The sequence below is a fragment of the Lathamus discolor genome, chromosome 1 (assembly GCF_037157495.1).
Source record: "Lathamus discolor isolate bLatDis1 chromosome 1, bLatDis1.hap1, whole genome shotgun sequence".
Lineage (NCBI taxonomy): Eukaryota > Metazoa > Chordata > Aves > Psittaciformes > Psittacidae > Lathamus > Lathamus discolor.
In genome coordinates this window covers 127883414-127901578 of record NC_088884.1, presented here as the reverse complement: position 1 = coordinate 127901578, position 18165 = coordinate 127883414, and the positions used below count along the sequence as shown (strand labels likewise).

The following is an 18165-nucleotide window of genomic DNA, read 5'->3' as shown; positions in this document are numbered from 1 at the left end:
ATCCTTGATAATGGTTGAATGAGACGAGAATCTATTTCAAACCCTTTGCCAACTTCTAAAGCATCCATATTACATTCGTTGCTGAGTTGGTGTACTTACAAAAATATAAATACTACAGTTTAGTGATCATTTTTGTAGACTTAAGTAAGGAAAGTATACTTTTATGTAGTGCAAATATTCTTAAACATGTACAAAATGTACTTTTTTATAATTAGGGCAAAATGATGCTGACTTTTTCTTTTCCTTTTATTTTTGTGAAGTACTTTCCTTTGAAACCTAGTTGTGCTTAGGTAATAAAACCTAGGATAAGTGTACGGGTTCAAAACAATCCACTGACATGATTAGCTACAGTGCTATGTAACAAAATTAATGAGGTGGCTAACTTCACTGTGGGTTTCTAGGACAGTGGGTGTTTTTTTGTTTGTTTTGTAATATCATCTTTACGCAATGACAATTTTAATTAATCTCTTCTTATGTCTCCTTATGTGCATCTGCCCACCAGGTGCCAATGTGCAGAAAGGAAAGCATTTGGAAACCCCACTCCATGCTGCTGCTCAGCATTCTAGTACAGAGATTGTAAACTTACTCCTTGAATTTGGGGCAGACATAAATGCCAAAAATACAGATTTTGAGAGGCCTGTCGATTTAGCTGCTCCAAGCAGTTTAGTGGAGAGAGTGCTGCTCCTCCATGAAGGTAAGATTGACATGTGTCTTTTTGCAACTGTGATTTGTATTCTTAAAAACAATCCCCCCACCGCCACCAAAAACCCCCCAACAGCCCGAACAACCCATGTTACAGAAGCTAATGCTGCGCTTCATGAAATAATCAAGCAAATTCCTTTCTATGAAAATACCCAGTAATATTTAGTCTCAGGACAGAGCCTGTTGACCAAGCAGCATCCGAATTTTTATGAGCCAGAAAAGTATCTTCTTATGTTTACTAGGTGTTTACGCAATTATACATTAAATGATACATTAAAGCTACATTTTTATTGGCTGTTACAGACCTTCTCTTGTTAAAAAGAAACAGAAAATTTCAATTTCAGATGAAAAATATATTTAGTTTTGACCAGCTGTCCCAATAATTTTAAGAAGATATTTTTAAGTGCATGTAAAGTAGTTTATTTTGATAGTAGGCAAAAAGTTTCATTTTCTAAATTTTCTTCACTGTTTTATTAATACCTGAGAAGTAGGAGTTGGCACTTTAGAGTCCCTTAATACTCTTAAGGTTTGTTGCCTTGAGAGAGAGAATATCCCAAAGGGAATTGGATTTGTTCAGACTGACCTATGTGCAGCATAAAAATAAGTTAAAAGAAAAAGGTGGGATATAAGCAGAGAACTATTGCAGTAACTGTGGACATGTCTTTAGGGTAGCACTGATTAATGATTTTCTCCAGTCTGAATGCTGTTAACCAAAGGTTTTTAGAGGTTTTTTTCCTTTTTATCACAAAATTATCAAGGTCAGGAGGATTTTTAAAAGCCACAGCAAACATGTCAAAAATGAAAGTGAATTGACATGGAATGCATGTGGGTTTATTGCCCAGGGAAACACAGCAACGTGTTCATCTTGAGGGAGTGGGGACTTAGAGGGACAAAGGCATGATCATGAGTTAGTAAGTGCAATAAACATGCTCCAGGATCTTGGGGCGTTTTCCCTACTTATGTGTATTGCGATGATGCATTGGTAGTGCAGCTTGTAGTGCTGTAGCATGTATTTCACCTGCTGTGTGAATAAAAAATATAAAAAAAAACAATTTCCAAAGTTTCCATGACATGTTAACATACGATATTTTCTGGGAGGAGGTTTTTAATTTAAAAACACAGATTTGCTGACCTGACCTTGCTTTTTTGAGTGTTTGCCTGATTATAAATAATACTTCAGCAGCCCCAGTATTTGTCTTTGAAGGCAAAAAGGCAATGAAGAAAAAGGACAAATTTGTGAACTGTGGACTTCTTTTTAGGAATCCCATTATTGTGCAAGATTGTTTACAACAAGTACTGGCCTTCACAGCTGTATGATTATATCCTTTCTGTTTTGTTTGCAGCCACACCATCTTCTCTTTGTCAGCTCTGCCGATTATGTATCCGAAACTACATAGGAAGAGCTAGACTGCATCTTGTCCCACAACTCCAGTTGCCAACCATACTGAAGAATTTCTTACAGTACAGATAACAGAGTAACTAACCTTTATGAACATGAGTAACAAGTACTTCTTTCTGTTTATTGTATGTTTTACCTAAAAAACTGCTGGGCAGAAAAATGCCTTTTACATACTACTTAAAAAAATATGTATCTTTGACAGCTGGTGTTGGTATATAATAACTGGGAACCATTCAGCAACTGGTACCAAGGTGCTATTAAGGCTGAATTGAATAAGTGTGCTCATACTCGGAGGGAAATGATTGTATAGCTTTAGCTTAACACTTACTAAATAGCTTTAGTGCTGTTAATTTTAATTGTATTTACACTTCTAAGATCTGTTTGACACACCTGAAACATGAAGAGTTTCTTCATTATTTTTTGTTAAGTTCGTCCAGTTGGAGTCATTATTTTATCTGTTTTTAAATTTCCATTTTTTGTGTACCTAAAAATACTTGATGACAGGTGCACTATATGCATTGTTAAAAATAATAATAAAAAAATATGTTAATTTTTTTCTTTTTCTTTACATAGAAAATTCATTAATGACAGAGAGTGAGAAACTTCATTTCCTCCTAACTGCCTGTGCTGTGAATTGGAATTATGCTGCTGCGAACATAACCACAGTTTTTTCAGCACACACACTTTTGTGGTGGGGTGACCCTGGCTGGACACCAGTATCCCACGAACGCTGCTTCACTCCCCTCTGCAGCTGGACAGGGAAGAGAATGTATAATGAAAGCCTCATGGCTTGAGATAAGAACAGGGAGAGATCACCCACCAATTACTGTCGCTGTTTAATTTATCACCAATGAAATCAGAGCAGGATAATGGGAAATAAAACCAAATCTTAAAACCACCTTCCCCCCACCCCTCTCCCCATTAGTCCTCCACAAAATTCTCCAGTATGAGCCCTTCCTGCAGGCTTTAGTTCTTCATGAACAGCATGGGTCTCTTCCACAGGGTGCCTCCTTCAGGAACAGACTGCTCCAGCATGGGTTCCCCACAGGGTTACAAACCCTGGCAGCAAATCAGCCTCGGCTCCTCTCTCCATGGGGCTACAGGGCGTACCGGGAGCCTTCTCCAACATGGGCTTCCCACGGGGTCACAGCCTCCTTCAGGCATCCCCATGCTCCAGTGTGAGGTCCCCCATGTGCTCCACATGATATCTGCTCCTCTGTTAACCTTCATGGGCCGCAGGGGACAGCCTGCCTCATTACGGCCTGCACCATGGGCTGCTTATACCCTTGCATAGTGACAATTGCCAGTCGTGTCAAAAAAGGTGACATGACTACTCCAGCTAAATGCAGTACTCCTTTCCTTAGGCTTTTCGTCTTTGAGAACAGATTACTTCCTCAGTGACTGATACTCAATTCCTGCAAACCAAAGCATGAGATGCTTGAAAATTTACCACTTGTCCTTGGTGATTCACCCTCTTCCATTCCTTTTCTGTGACTCCTTTCAGTATTTACGTTCCTACTGGAAAGATGCTAAGTGAGAAACTAACTACAGAAGAAGTTATCACACAGAAGAATGCTAACTCAGTTGCTAAATTATATCCACCTAATAAAAATGTAGCTCTCTGACACTTGCCCTCATTAAAACTAATCTTGTTTCTGTTCTCTGCAAATACTCTAGTGAGGGCATTTTCTAGACTCCCTGCAAAAGGCTGATGCAAGTAAGAGGAACTGCTTAGGAGTCCATATTGTACATACTCTGAAGCAAGTTGGGTGGTTTTGGTTTTCATCCAGAAGCTAATAAGTTGTGGTTTTAAGTACAATACCGGTGGCATGTATTACTTTATGAAACACCAAAGTGCCGAGCCAGCTACGGCACTGTTGAACTTTTCTATGTAGAATGAGATCATTTGATCCTCACCTTCATTCAGGTGTGGCACAGCACTTCTCAAGTTTGACTCGGGAGAAAGTCAGAAAACAAAGCTCTCCCATGTAAGATTAGTTTTCAGCAAGCAAGGCTATTCTGCAAAGCACGTGTTCCAAACAAAACTAGATGGTGTTAGAAGTTTTGCTGAGTCACATCAGAGTCCAAGCCATCTCATTGCAAATAGGTGTGTTCATGCTCTCATGGTATCTGCAATGTCTGTTCCCACCATTTCCACTGATCCTTGCCACCATCCAGAGAGCAAACAAGACCATCTTGAGAGTCCACAGCTATGTGCCACTACTTTCTCAATTGCACAGAACAGTAGGCTAGCTTGAAGAGTAACCCAGAACTAGTTTACATGACATGTAGCTGTCAACATAATGTTTAATCTGTGCTACCAGATAATGATGTGAAAATAAGAGTCACTTTGGCAAGCTGAGCCAAGCTGTATAGCTCATCGCTTCTGTTACATAGTAACAGGAACAAACAAAATCTTGAATGGATGTTGTCCCTGTGCAGGACTATGTACTGGAACAGGTCTCCAGCAGATCAGACAGCGATTCTTGCATACCAAAGATACATAGTAACAAAATACCTGACATGAGTGTTTGTTTGGTAACATTCTTACATTCTTTCCCCAAACCAATCCCTTCTTTAGCCAGAAATGAAAGCAAGGAAACAGGCTTGTTACTATTCTCACAGAGGTGAAGAAGGGCATTCTGGCTCTACGCTGAATTTACTATGAAATAAACGTTAAGTAACATATTAAAATATTAGGAACTAGGATCTGAAACAAACATTGAACCATGTCAGAGCACTGTTAATGACTACTACAGCACAAAGGAGCTTTCTTTACTTGCTGGACTACCTCTTATTACATGAACTGTAATAAATAAATACAAGCAAATAATAATTAAAATAATTAAAACACAGCAAGTACTTATTTTCAGAAAAATTAACGTAGTGCAAGACCTCAGTTCTCAAGAAACCCAACTGTGACATGCTGCGGGCGTGCGACAAGCCCCCCAGGCACACACAAACGGTACCGCGCTCGGGGGCTCAGGGAACACAGGGAACAACATTTGCCGTGTGCTTGCCGCCCCTGCCCGTCCGCCGGCCCCGACGGAGGGGCCGGGAGGGGCGAGCAGCTCCGCCCGGTCCCGCCAGCCCGCGGAGCTACCACCAGCAGTGCCCTCGCCGCCCCGTCCCCCGCCTCGCCGCGGCCGGTGCCGGGAGGCGGTGAGGGGCCCCACGCAGCCCGCAACGCGTACCTGGGGTGGGAGACGCTGCCGCACTACGTCCCCAGACACAGCGCGGAGGGGAGCGGAGCTCGGCAGCTGCGCCCGCGTGTTCCCGGTCAAAATTGGTTTCCAGTTACGAGTCTCTCACATGAGTGCAGCCTGTGAAGCTATAAGCATGTCAGTAACGTTGGCCAGATAAGGGATGGGATTTTGTAGCGATAAAGCAATGTTAAGCTTAACTGAGATTTAATAGTAATTTGAAAGCACTAGCAGCAGAGCTTGATATTCTTCATTCAAATACGACTTTTACAAGAAGAGTCAAACAACCGTTTGAAGACAAAGAATTCTTTAATGTTAAGGGAAAATAACTATTCGACTAGCAGGACAATGGAGTCACATGTTGAACAACCTGAACTTATTTTTGAGGATGAAGAATCAATATTTTGACAGTTGCAAGCATAGTCGTAGCAGTACACAATTACAACCTTTTCTGCATGTTGCCCTCACTCACCACATGGGGTTCAACCGCCTTGAAAATGCAGCCTTATTTTAGTCACAATGACTGTTATCTAATGGATTCCCAATGCAAAAAAAGTGCCTTTTGACTTAGGATTTGTATTTCACACATGAAAGTGTTCTTAACCCTCACTGTCTAATTTAAAGATAGAGTACATTTGTCTAAGGTTCCATGTTAAGGCACAATTTATGCACAACAAATTGATGCAGTTATACTACATAATTTAAACTGAAATACTGCTAAAATCCTTAGGATGCAGCAAAATATTTTGAATATAGTAGAGTGGCAGCTGAGTCAATCCTTCAGGTCCCAATCATCAGTCATGGGGCTGCATTTGTGGCTCTTACCTTTGCTCTCCAAGTCTGTATTAACAACTTCTGCATAAAAGGTTGTACAATTTATGTGCTAAAAGATAACCAGTCTTTCATTTGACAGAAGCAACACCTCAGATACTGACTGCTGGAAAATGATTTCAAAAACTATGGATTTCTATTTCAGAAATCAAACTCTCATTCCCCAACTTCCCAGGGTTAACGAAACAAAACCATTTTCCAAACAATACCTGGAAGAAGTAAAACATTCTGTTCCAGCATCCAAGCATATACAAAAATGTTTCTGTATAGGTTGCAAAGCAACTAAGCTTATTTTGCCCTGCCCAGTATGTTCATATACCAAAACCACCATAATAATAGCCTAGGACATCAACAGAATGAATTCTTAACTATTTTTGAAGAGGGGGAAAAAAAAAAATAAATTTTAAGTTTCTAATCTCCATTCCACCTTTCCAGCATAGTGGCATTGTTATATCCATTTAAATGAGGGCATTGCTTACCTATATATTGAGGATTTTGTTCAATACGGTCTGCAAAAAGAGACCGTGTGTTACTTCCAGCTTTACCACAGTTTCTATAGAAATAGTTCTGCCACTCTGCAATTTCTACTTCTTTCCATTTTATGTATCTATCAGGATTTCAAAAATTGTTTCAAAGCAGAAGCAAAAAATGTAACAACAGACAAAAGCAGATTTCTGCTTGTGTGCCATCAATCAAGCTAAGAAAGAATAGTATAACCAAGGCATCTTTTCTACAGACAATTCTGATTATAAGATGCATTAATAAGAATAATTATTAAGAAGAATAAGATTTGTCTTATGATTTAAAATTTAAATATTCTTAACATTCTACTGCCAAAATTTTCTTTCCATTTGAGCAGAGCTTCAATAAATAAAAATATATGCACAAGTATATGCTTCTGGTCTTTCATACTATATGTATATTTATATATAAAATGTAAAAGGAAAACAGGTATTTTTAACGTATATATCATTTAAATAATGTCAATACATTTGCTGTTTGTTCCTTACAAACCCTTTGTTTAAAAAAAATAAATAAAGTTTAGAAATAGATTTTAGCTTCCCATGAAAGTGTAAGGGGGACAGTTGCCAAAAATGAACTTGCTAGAAAATAGAATTTTATAATCTAGGTAGTCAAACCTGTCTAAACAAAGCAATATTAAACATCTTTATACTCTTATTAAAGCACAATAACTAATGGATGAAAAAATTATCTAACTTTTGTTACAGAATCCTGTGTGTAAAACCTAGTTTAAATTAAAAAGGAGAACACCATGTATGAAACAGCCACAGGATTCCAGTTAGTTTAAAAAAAGGTTGCAGTTCCCAACAATAAAGTCATTCTATTATGTACTTGAAATTATCTATTTGAAAGTGTGTTTATGGATATCACAATTTGTTACCAATATTTTGATAACACGCTGATAGTTGCTTACTTTCTTCACAAGGCTTCTGTTTATACAGAGCAGGCTGAAATATGTCTGTATTGTCTGACAACATCATTCTCATTTAAAAAAAAGACATGGCTGTCTATGTAGCTAGGACTTTCTTTGGATTCTTAAATAACTTTTTCTTTGGATTATCAACAAACTTTTGTATAGAAACCCTTTTCTTATTCTCATTTTACAATTGTCAAAGTACAAGTAATTTCCCTTCCAGAGGAGTCAACTGCCATCTTTCTGTCCTTTGACAAGGATGAAATCATTATTAACCCTCAGAGTGGTATTTTAAGCACTACAAAGTACAGAGGAAAATGCCTCATCAAAATGGGTTAAGTCGTACTCCTGTTCCTAGTGGTGAAAAAGGATTCACTTTGGCCCACATCAAAGCATCATTCAGTGAAATAGCAGATTTGCCATCTTCGAGGAAGAACACTGGACCCTGCACAGCAAAAATATTTGGGGATGGAAATTAAAATAAAGTATACATGTATTGTGTAAAGGCTACCACAACAACAAGCACATTTTGTTTTATCTGAGAAGAACATGAAAACCTGATTTACAGCTATCGTCTACATTCATGCAAAAATTGTACCCCACCAACTTCAAGATTTGGCAATAGTTATATATTATAAACTTAGTGAACTTGTTATATTTCAAATTTGGAGACCCAGCATTTCATAAACCTTAAGTTTTCAGGTTGATTTTTAATAATTGTGGTATTTCATACATTTGGGCAATTATTCCAGAGTTAAATTTAGCCTGAATTAGAAACTGAGGTGACTTTTTTTTTCCTTCAAAATTCTGTACATATTTTATTGCCTGTCATTATCTGTGCTGATCTGTGTTTCCCCATCTACCAAAAAAAAAAAAAAAGAAGCCTCCAAGAATTGCTTGAAAGCATGAAGTCTACAGAATAATTTCAAATGTTCACTATGAAAAGGACAATATACTAATTTATCTGATGGAAGAAGAACTATTTGCTAGTTTCTTCATTCAACAATATATGGTCTCAAAGCTACAATTCCATTTAAGTGCCTTCTTAAATAGTTACGTTCTATGAACTTGCCACTTAAAATTAGTAAACCTACTCAATTAGGCTACTATACATTAGTATTACTGAAGAGATTCGTGAGCTGATCTGCATGTCTAAAGCAATGGCTCCTAATGTTCACTAATCCAGAAATAAGGATATTGTAGATGACAAGTTGATGACACCATATTTGCTATTCTTGTTGATTTGATTATGACAATGGCAGCTTTATGTGGCTCTCAGCAAATGCTGAGAGTATAGCATAGCCAGAGACCACTGGTCTAATGTGGAAGTGTTGGCAGCAAGGTTTTTTTTTAGACTTGATGGTGTGCAGTTGTGAATCTTGTTTACCTCAAAAATCCCTCTAGCATTTTGCAATCTCCAATTTCTGATGCAAAACTATCCCTCTTAATCCCTGAGCAACCCTGTTACTCTTTGAGCTGGCATCTTGTACTGGGCAGAGGAAACAGGCTCAGCCTCAGGTCAGACAGTAAATTCTCACTGAGGCACTGTCTGGAGACAGAAGCCTGAAAGCAGTATTTTCAGGCTGTGTCAATTTTCCCCTTATGGAAATGACAACATATACCAAAGAGGTACTAGAAGGACTAGTATGATTTGATCATAAAGCCCTATGTGAGTGATGAATAAATATATTTGAATATTTAGTCTAATATCTGGTTTTAATTAGTCATGAATTACAAGTTTTACAGTGTGCATTTCCATAATGATAAATACTGACAACAGAATAATGTTAGCATGTGGTTGAAGATACATAATTTCCTGGGGTTTTATTCAAGCTGTGGTAAGGCAGTCGGCAATAAGTTAAATGCACTTCAGACAGAACATTTGGCAAAGGAAATCTGTCTTTCTCGGGGAAATTAAAAAGTTTTGCATTGGGAAACTGGGCAATTATTTGATTGGACAATTCTTTATGTAGCCTTTCTTCTACAGCAGATGCCAGGACTTGTCCTCTTTAACTTCTGCTACTGCGACAACAGGGAAAATATTTTTCTCCCAGATGACAGAAGGCACCTTAGATTTATGGCAAGCTCACAACTGGTCAATGCTATCACTGAGAAAGAACACCTCAGCTCTCTGAAACCATACCTGTATCCTTAGCCCTGTCAAACAAGAGATGTGAACGTCTGAATGACTAGGAAGATTTGATCCAGTGACGCAGTCTGGCCCAATCATTCCTTTCAGAGGCTCCTCTTGTATTCGTGATACAAGTATGGAATACACCATTCTCTGCGATTCAGATGGTGGGGTACATGGCAATTCACTGGCAGGCCTATGAACAAGAGACACTTGTTTTCCAAATATACATCTTAGTTTGTGTTAGAAACTAACAGCCACAAAGTACTATTTTTTTACATTCATATTTAGATTTTTAAAAGGAAATAAACACTGTATTTACAACTTAACAGTTAAATACTAATAGTCTCATTGCTGGTAATTTTATATTCTTTTCACCTACTTGTTTAACTGAGTACAAGCTCTCCATGCATCTAGTTCCTCAGAAAGCTGTTCAATTTTCAAAGGTACAGATACTTCCCGTCTTTTCAAAAGCTGGCTAAAAAAGAATGCAAGTAATTAAAGTCTAAATTAATTCTAACAACAGGTATTTTCTTAGAAGAAAACCAAGAGAGACAGTAGTAATATAAAACTATTGTTTACTGGATACAGAAATAATTTTACAAAAATAAACTGATCTTTCACAATAATCACTGTATTAAACCTTAGAAATATTAAATTACTAGATATAAAATTATACATTTTAAGTTTGTTTTTAATTATCCCTATTTACACCTTATTTAAGCTTATCTTTAATTAGCTGTTTTTTTTTCTTTCTTTGAGGCCATTCTTATTTTAAGGTTATATGCATTCTTATTTAATAATGACAATTTTACTAAAATTAAGGACCCATTTTGCCTAGGTATAGCAGATATGATAAAAATACAGCTAGAGAAACACAGTTTGACACATGCTCTGAGACAGCCTTGTTTCACCTGATTACTGTGGAAAACAGTTTCAAAATCCCTGCAGTGAACAGTTATTATCTGACCTAATTCAGCAGATTTGCATTTGTGTTGGGATTCCTTAAAAATGGCCAGCTTATGCATGCAGGTGTCCAGTAAGTTTAAGATGGGATGGAATCTAAAAATCTATGAATCCTGAAAACACTGGACAATGTGAGAAAAAAAAAATTAGAGCAGTATTGTTCTGAGAAAAACTTATAGCTGACAGCCAAAGTATCACTTGCATTTCATGTTGCTGCTTTCCATAAACAAGTCTGATGGCTCAGAAAAGCAAAAAAAGTAAACAGACTTTCCTTTTCCCTATCCTCTCATCAAGTTTCAGAGATGTGTATGGCTAAAAGGAAAGGAGTGCTGTCAAGATATCTGATGGAGAGGAGTCAAAGAAAAGGGGCAAACACACGGTTCTAAGACATGATAAATGTATGTTAATTATCCTTGTTGGGCAATTCTAATAAAATAGCAGGAGATGTAGAAAAGGTCACAATTCTATTAAGGTGTGAAAGGACTGGACAACATATATGCAAAATTTATTATTGATGAAGAGGTAAATGAGCAAAATTGTCAACAAAACTACAGTGGTTGGACAGAGCAGCCAGTGGAGCCATAACAGCAAGAACAGTGCCAGCACAGCTTGCACTATAAAATCAGTGACATCTTGGAGCTGGCCTTGCTATCCAGCAAGCCAAGCAACAAAACCGAAAGGATTTGGCAGTCCTAAACTGTGAGGGAGAAACAGAAGTTAGTCAGCTGGAGAGTAGCATTGTTACCAAACCAGACAGGAAGACTAAGCAATCCTGGTTATACTCTGAGGAAGAAATACTGAAGCATTGCATATAAGCCTATTTTATTTACCAGATAAGATAAAGATTATTGATTTTAATCTTCCTCCTTCTAAGTCTGAGTGTGGTCAGGTCAAGTAAAGCGTATCAAGTGAAATCAAGAGGGTCAGATTGAGTAGGTTCAAGTGGATCGTTCGAAGCCAGACTGGCCTGGGTCAAGCCAAGTCTGGTCAAGTCAAGTGGGCCAAGTCAGATCACATCAAGTAGATTGGGTAAAATTAAGCCAAGTCCATTTATATCAAGTAGATAAGAACAAGTCAACTGTGTCAGGCTGAGCTGGTTCAAGTCAGTTAAATCTAGTCAGGTAGGCCTAGATAGGTGACTGGTTGGGGATGAGCTGGGCCAAGTGGGCAGGACCAGGCCAGGTCAAGTATATTAATACCTGAGAGTATTAGCTCACTGAGTAACAGAAAGTCAGATCAGGTTTCTTGGTGGGAATCAAGCTAGTAACCAGTCATGAACTCTAAATTCAAAGCTTGTCCTTGTTGCTACTGAGGAAGTCTTGGTAAATGGTCTACACATAGATATAAAATTAGAACAGTTACCATCAACATATACTCGTGCATGGAGCTAATGCTGAATACTCATCTACTTCTAAACATTTTTTCTTGGCAAATTAAGAGTTTGATTGAAATCCGGTATTCATAACTTGTTTCATTACCTCAGAAACTTCTACGTGTATAATTTATAAAGAAAATAAGAAAGGTTCTATATTCAGGCTTGGGTATACCCTTATAGGAGATCTGTGAACATCTGGGTTTTTTCTGGGGGGGAGGGGTAGTGTGAAAGAAGTGGGGATAATGTATAGTATATGTCATAATAGGGACAGATTTCTCAGTGTTACTGAAAACACAGTATTACCTTGTATACTCATAAAGTGCAGGTACAATGCTATTGTACTGTCTTCTGATAGCAAGTAAAGCACCAATGTAACCACACAAAATCAGCAACTCATTCCGAAATCTGTAAACAGACCAAGTATTAATCATGAATAACAACAAGCATTTGCAAAAACAGTAAAGATACTCATATTCAAATTATAATCATGAAACCTGATTTATCCATCCATCTTTTGTGGAGAATCTACGTTTGCTGATTATGCTTACTTTCTGTGTGACGTAATTGTTAAAACAGACTCCAATTGCTTTATATTGATCTCAGTTATTAAATTTTAAATAGCATGTACAACACATAGGTATTAAGCACAATAATGCGAAGTTACAAAACCAACATCACTCAAACCTTTCAGTAAACTTTAAATGTAAATAAAATTGCCCTATTTATTAGCATGGACTACAGTTTTGCCAAGTTTCCCCAAAGGCCCCAGTTAAGAGTTAAGCTTTTTGCTCCTTTAGTTCTTCACAAGTACACCTGTGCAGGCAGCCAGGTCCAGCTTCGATCACTTGTCATAAAGGCAAACCACAGCCATCCAACTACTTTAGAGTTAATTCTGAGAGTGGTAGCTCAAATTTCCTTAACACTTTGACATTAAAACCTGCATTATGTGTGGTATCCACTGCTCTTTTTCCTCAGAAAACTGAAACCAGAGTGAGATTCTTCTGACCAAAGTGAGATTCTTCAGATACGACCAACATCGATTCACCTATTATAAATGTCCTGCAGAAGAAGAAGATGTTAAATATCTTTTTTCTTCCTGCTAAACCCTGAAAATTTAGGAAAATTCCATATTCTGTTCTCCAAATTTGGAACTAGCCTGCTTGCTGAATTTTCTTTTTTACCTCTTCTGGTAAACAAAAAATTATACCAACAGTGTGCACCTACAAATTTTTTTTTAATTCCAAACATTTCCTTTAATGGAAATTCCACTTTTATAAGTAAGGAAAATATACTCACTCACTACATTTATGCAACACTAATCGTTCAGTGCGTATGTAACTTAGAAGATCAAGATACGGACAGATGGAATCTAAAGTCCAGTCTGAACCACAAAGTTGCTCTGTTGTAAAATAGAAATAAAAGATACCTCAGGAAGCAAGCTATAGAAATGACTTATGCGTTAAAAGGTTTCTTCATCCAAACACCTACCTTTCACATACTGAATGCCAATAGGGAGAGCCTTTTCAGGTTCTGTGCTTAATAGATAGTATTTTACAGTTTCAAATATATCCCCATCAGCCTGAATTGTCTCTGCCAACCTCATACATTCTTCTACATCAGGAAGATTACACTGGAAAACAAAGATTTTGCCAAAGAATTACTGTAGTGTTCAAACAATTCTCTAAGATGCAGAGAAATACTGAAGTTGGCACATAGCAATAAGATCAAACTCTCTGAAAGTCATTGTTTGAAGGACAAACTGCATATAATGCACATTATGCAAGCCATCTAGGCCAGAAAACACCACAGGAGGAGAAGGTTCTCTAATTTTAATGTAAGCACTATCAGTTTCCATTGCTAATGTTTTTGTTTGGCTTTTTTGGTTTTTTTTTTCAACTTTTTATTACTGCTTAATAGATTTGCAGTCTGAGTTGAACTTGAGACCCTGCTGCTGCTGAAGAGGAAAGGGGGCATTTAAGGAGATAACAGAAAGATGAAAACCAATTCAGGATAGCACAGAAAGCTGATCTGCCAAGACATGATTAGGCTGCACTTCAGTGATGAGGAGGTTATAAATCTGAAGACCATAACCTACTTCAGGAAGTAACCTCTGTCATGGAAAGACTGCACAAAGAGTAGAATTAAAGAATTAAAGTTCTTCTTGTACAATACTGAAAATAAAGTCAATTAAGACTAAAAGAGAAAAAAAAAAAGATATGCAAAAAAGGATAAGATTTAGTGACAAATTTACGCAACAGATTTATTTGACCTTAAATTTTCTAAAATTTGTAAACAAATCAATACATAACCTCTTGTTAGCATTCAGGTAAATTCTTTTTCATTGTACCTTTTCATGCAGGTCATTTATTTCTTCTGTGCATCCAGGATAAAAAGCACACAGCTTTGCTAACTGCAGTTTATTATCAGGAATCATCATAAGAAGATCAACTGCTAAATCCCTGCACAAACAAAAGATGATACATAGTTACTCTTGAAGGTTTGTAATAGGAAGAGACTGTTTTCTCTTTTATATTACTTTTAGAAATAAGTATTTGTCGAAAAAAAAAAAATATTTCCAGAGAAGTGCAGAAGAGCAGAAACAACCTGTCTCCAAGACTATTTTGGTGCAACAAATGAGGCTTTTTTTTGGGTAGTCACGAGTTAATTTTCTGTTGCTTTAGTTGATTGAATTAAAGAGCTGTGCAACCTAAAGCATCAGAACCACCTCAAAGTGAGAGGGAAGAATATGTGAGCAGGGATGAGAAGAGAAGTAGGACCCATCCAGTCTTGAAAGAAGGGAAGATGTTTATGTGGCTCTGTCATGAAAACATCCTCAAACTTCAAGGTTTCTAGAACTCCACAGGCATCACCATAAAGCATCTCTTAGTCATCCAGAATAGCTAGTGCTCCTATGACATTACAAAAGAGATTATACATGAAAAGAATGTGATCTTTCTGAAAGGAAAATTGTGTTTTAGAAAACTGACATTTCTGAAACACTCCTAACTTTTTACTGTTGTTACTCCCTCCCTGACACAAAAGCAGCTGAGGGAAAAAACAAAAATGTTAGGAAATTGTTTTGAAACAATTATTCTACTGAGCTTTTAATAACTGGTTATGTTGGTTGTTCTGTGACTTCTGTTCATATAGGCATCATTTCTCCTGTGACCCACAGGACTGACTTGCCTCTGTGTAAGGCCTAAAGCTCCTACTGAATTCCCCTGGATGTTCAGGATGTGGTCTTTTGCTTAAAAATGTTTGAGTAAGCTACTGTCCAATATTTCCAACTGCTTTCTATCCACTTTCAAGTCTTGATCGCACTTAAAAAAATTAGAACACTTAGTTTAAGCTCATTTTTAGCATTAGTAAAGTCACATGTTTCGAAATCCCTTTTGATAAACAAACAAAATACCTGTATCCAAATGATGGAAAGCTAAAAAGAAGACATTGAAACAGTAATGAACAAAATTTTGGTTTGTATTCTTAATTTACAAAGGAAAAATCTAATAGAAAATAACTAAACTACAAGAGCAAATCTAAGGGTCAGGTTAACTGACCTTAACAACAGAAAAATAGCTTTCCAGTGCCTTTTGACAACCTAAAGAAGCTAATACCACAAGGTCTTTGGAAAACCTGACTATTTTCAAGATCAGTTACTCACATGGACTCATCTTCATTGGCAATTTAAACTTTTTTAAAAACTAATAGAAATTTTTCAGCCAAAACCGTGAAATAAAATATTTATTAAAGAAAAAAAAAATCTAAAGCCCTCATATAATGCCCTACAAATGGTGTTACCTGGAGTTTTTAAGAATCAAACTGAAAACACTGTCAGTATAAAGAACAAAATCAGGTGGCTGAGTCTGCATATGTGGAATTCAGTGTCTTCAGTAAAATACTGTTAGCTTTCTGAATAGCAGAAGGTTGATTTTAACCATATTTAGATGCTAAGCACAAATGAAATGAAAATGCTGTTCTTAAACACTCACACGTTTTCCCAAGGCTGTAGATTTGGAAAGATGGGGAAGGGCATGAATTTTTAGTTTGATTTTTTTGTTTTCATTTTATATTTTAGAGCATTTCTAAAAAACAAACAAACAAACAAAAACCCCATACCACCAAATCCCAAAATACATTTAACCAATAACTGATTTCATTATTAACCCATTAAGGTCCTTTTGGTATTCCTTGAGGTGTCTACAATTAAGTGTGTTTCTACAACAGAATGTTTCAAATCGATGCATATCCCTAAGCATACCAACTAGTAAAAACAAAAAGGGAGCCCTTCAATATCAGAGGCCCTTGAACTCAAGCTTCCCCATACATGAACTTATACATGCAGTGGCCCAAGTGGTATTACGTTGTGTCAGTATCTCTTTATTACAGAATATTAAGAGATTCAGGATTCTCTAACCTTTTCCTACAGAACAAAAAAAAATATGCTGTAATGGCTGCAAATCAGAATGCAGGATTGCAGGGTATAGCTGTAATAGGTATTCGGTATAGCATATGAAACCCACTGAAAAATCCAAATGTAAACTTAGGCAATATGCAATTTTATTGTGTACCCATGTAGACTTCAGTGTACACATGCATAAGTTTGGAGAAACTTTATGCACATATGCATAAATACCATACTATTATAAGTATTTGTCATACACCAAGATCAGAACTAGCTTTTGTTATGCAACTGGAAAAAATATACACTGTTTTTCTTACTCTATATCCACTGCTTCCTATCAGAGGCTACATAAAAATCACTCTTCACAATGAAGGCAGGGAGATCAGGGGAAGAGTTTCAGAGACTCTAAATGCTGCAGAACGGAGTTTACAAAAGAGCCCTGTTAGAACTGGTGCAATGCAGAAATGTTAAATCATTGTAAAACCAAAGCAGCACATCATCCATTTCTTATTTTATCTTTTTCTAAAATACTTTGTAGTCTAAGGCAGCCTAAAAGCTTTGTAAAGATGAGTTCCTCTAGGTTTCTCTTAGACACTTAAGCAAATAATTCTGTAGCAGAAAAATGGATGCTTAGTTGCAGTATCTGTTCATACACACGTTTTCTATGAAATGTTAATTCTGAAACACCTGTACAGATGCCAAATATACCTTAGAAAGATTTCCTGCTTTTCACTGGTGCACAAAAACACAGACCAAAACTGTGTCCTTCAAAGTAAAACCAATATGAGAAGGAAAAGAAAATTTAGCAAAGTTTCCCCTATATGCAACAGATAAATTACATACTCCTGCAGAATTAAATAGTAATCCCATTTTATCCTTACATCTTGTTAGCTATCTTGCATTCCTGAAACCAATATAAAATAATTCCTCACCCTCATAGATTTTTATATTTTTCAATCAAGCTCTTAAAAATCACCTCACATATCCCACTTAAGCTTCTGTTCTTTTTGACTTTTTAATTCAATTGTAGTTTTACTTTGTCCAAAAGAGTCATTTTTACTCAGTACAGACTAGGACTTGCAATGCTACCTATTGCTAAAGTACCTAGGTTTTTTTTTTTTTTCAGTGGGTTTCATACTATGTTTGACAATGATTCTTCTCTCATTCATACCACATATAATGTATTTTGAGATTAAAGCAGAACATTTGCATGCCTTGTACTTCAAAGGTCTAATATAGCAAATCTTATTGAACCTACCCATGGTAGTTTGGTGTCTATAAAACTTTCAGTATGAAACACCTTTATTATTTTGTTGGGGGCGGGGGGGAAAGAAATCTTCTTTGGATTAAAAAATTCTTACCATGTTGTTACTGTCATACATTTTCTTGCTAGTAATTCTAGGGCATAATGTGTTGCTTGTGCTGCACTTTCTCCTAAGACAGTACCCACACTGATTGCCAGCTCCAGTTCATTTCCACGAATCAGGTTTGTCATCGCAAGCTTGTTCAATGAAAAAATTATATCATCAAGGGATACAAGCATTTTGGGGGATTCACCGTGTTGAGCATACGACATTCATTTATGAGACTGCTTTTTACAGAAGGACAAAATAGGCATTAATTAAAGCAACTCTATATATAATTTGGGTCTCTTAAATAAGTAAATAATTGTGCACCATGTGTTAATCAGTTTACAAATAACTAAATAGATTTACTTTAGC

At 36.8% G+C, this 18165-nt stretch overlaps 2 protein-coding genes across 11 annotated transcripts in view; one reads left to right on the top strand and one right to left on the bottom strand.

Moving 5' to 3' along the window:
- The window catches only part of ASB5 (ankyrin repeat and SOCS box containing 5), a 40853-nt gene extending 37109 nt beyond the window's left edge, over positions 1-3744 (top strand). For 5 of the 6 annotated variants that reach the window (XM_065694925.1, XM_065694905.1, XM_065694915.1 and 2 more), the window contains 2 exons: positions 503-694; positions 2046-2656. In XM_065694925.1, the coding sequence (XP_065550997.1) occupies positions 503-694; positions 2046-2173 (320 nt within the window). In that variant the 3' untranslated portion in view covers positions 2174-2656. The other variant, XM_065694934.1, reaches the window with a different exon arrangement.
- A 1850-nt stretch (positions 3745-5594) lies between these two features.
- Positions 5595-18165, bottom strand: part of WDR17 (WD repeat domain 17) — a 62754-nt gene continuing 50183 nt past the window's right edge. For 3 of the 5 annotated variants that reach the window (XM_065694871.1, XM_065694855.1, XM_065694864.1), the window contains 8 exons: positions 17806-17945; positions 14390-14501; positions 13531-13672; positions 13339-13441; positions 12346-12447; positions 10084-10179; positions 9714-9897; positions 5595-8015 (listed from right to left, as the gene is read on the bottom strand). In XM_065694871.1, coding sequence (XP_065550943.1) covers positions 7896-8015; positions 9714-9897; positions 10084-10179; positions 12346-12447; positions 13339-13441; positions 13531-13672; positions 14390-14501; positions 17806-17945 — 999 coding nt within the window. In that variant the 3' untranslated portion in view covers positions 5595-7895. Of the gene's footprint in view, positions 8016-9713; positions 9898-10083; positions 10180-12345; positions 12448-13338; positions 13442-13530; positions 13673-14389; positions 14502-17805; positions 17946-18165 lie in introns of those variants that run through there. The other 2 variants (XM_065694879.1, XM_065694890.1) reach the window with 2 other exon arrangements.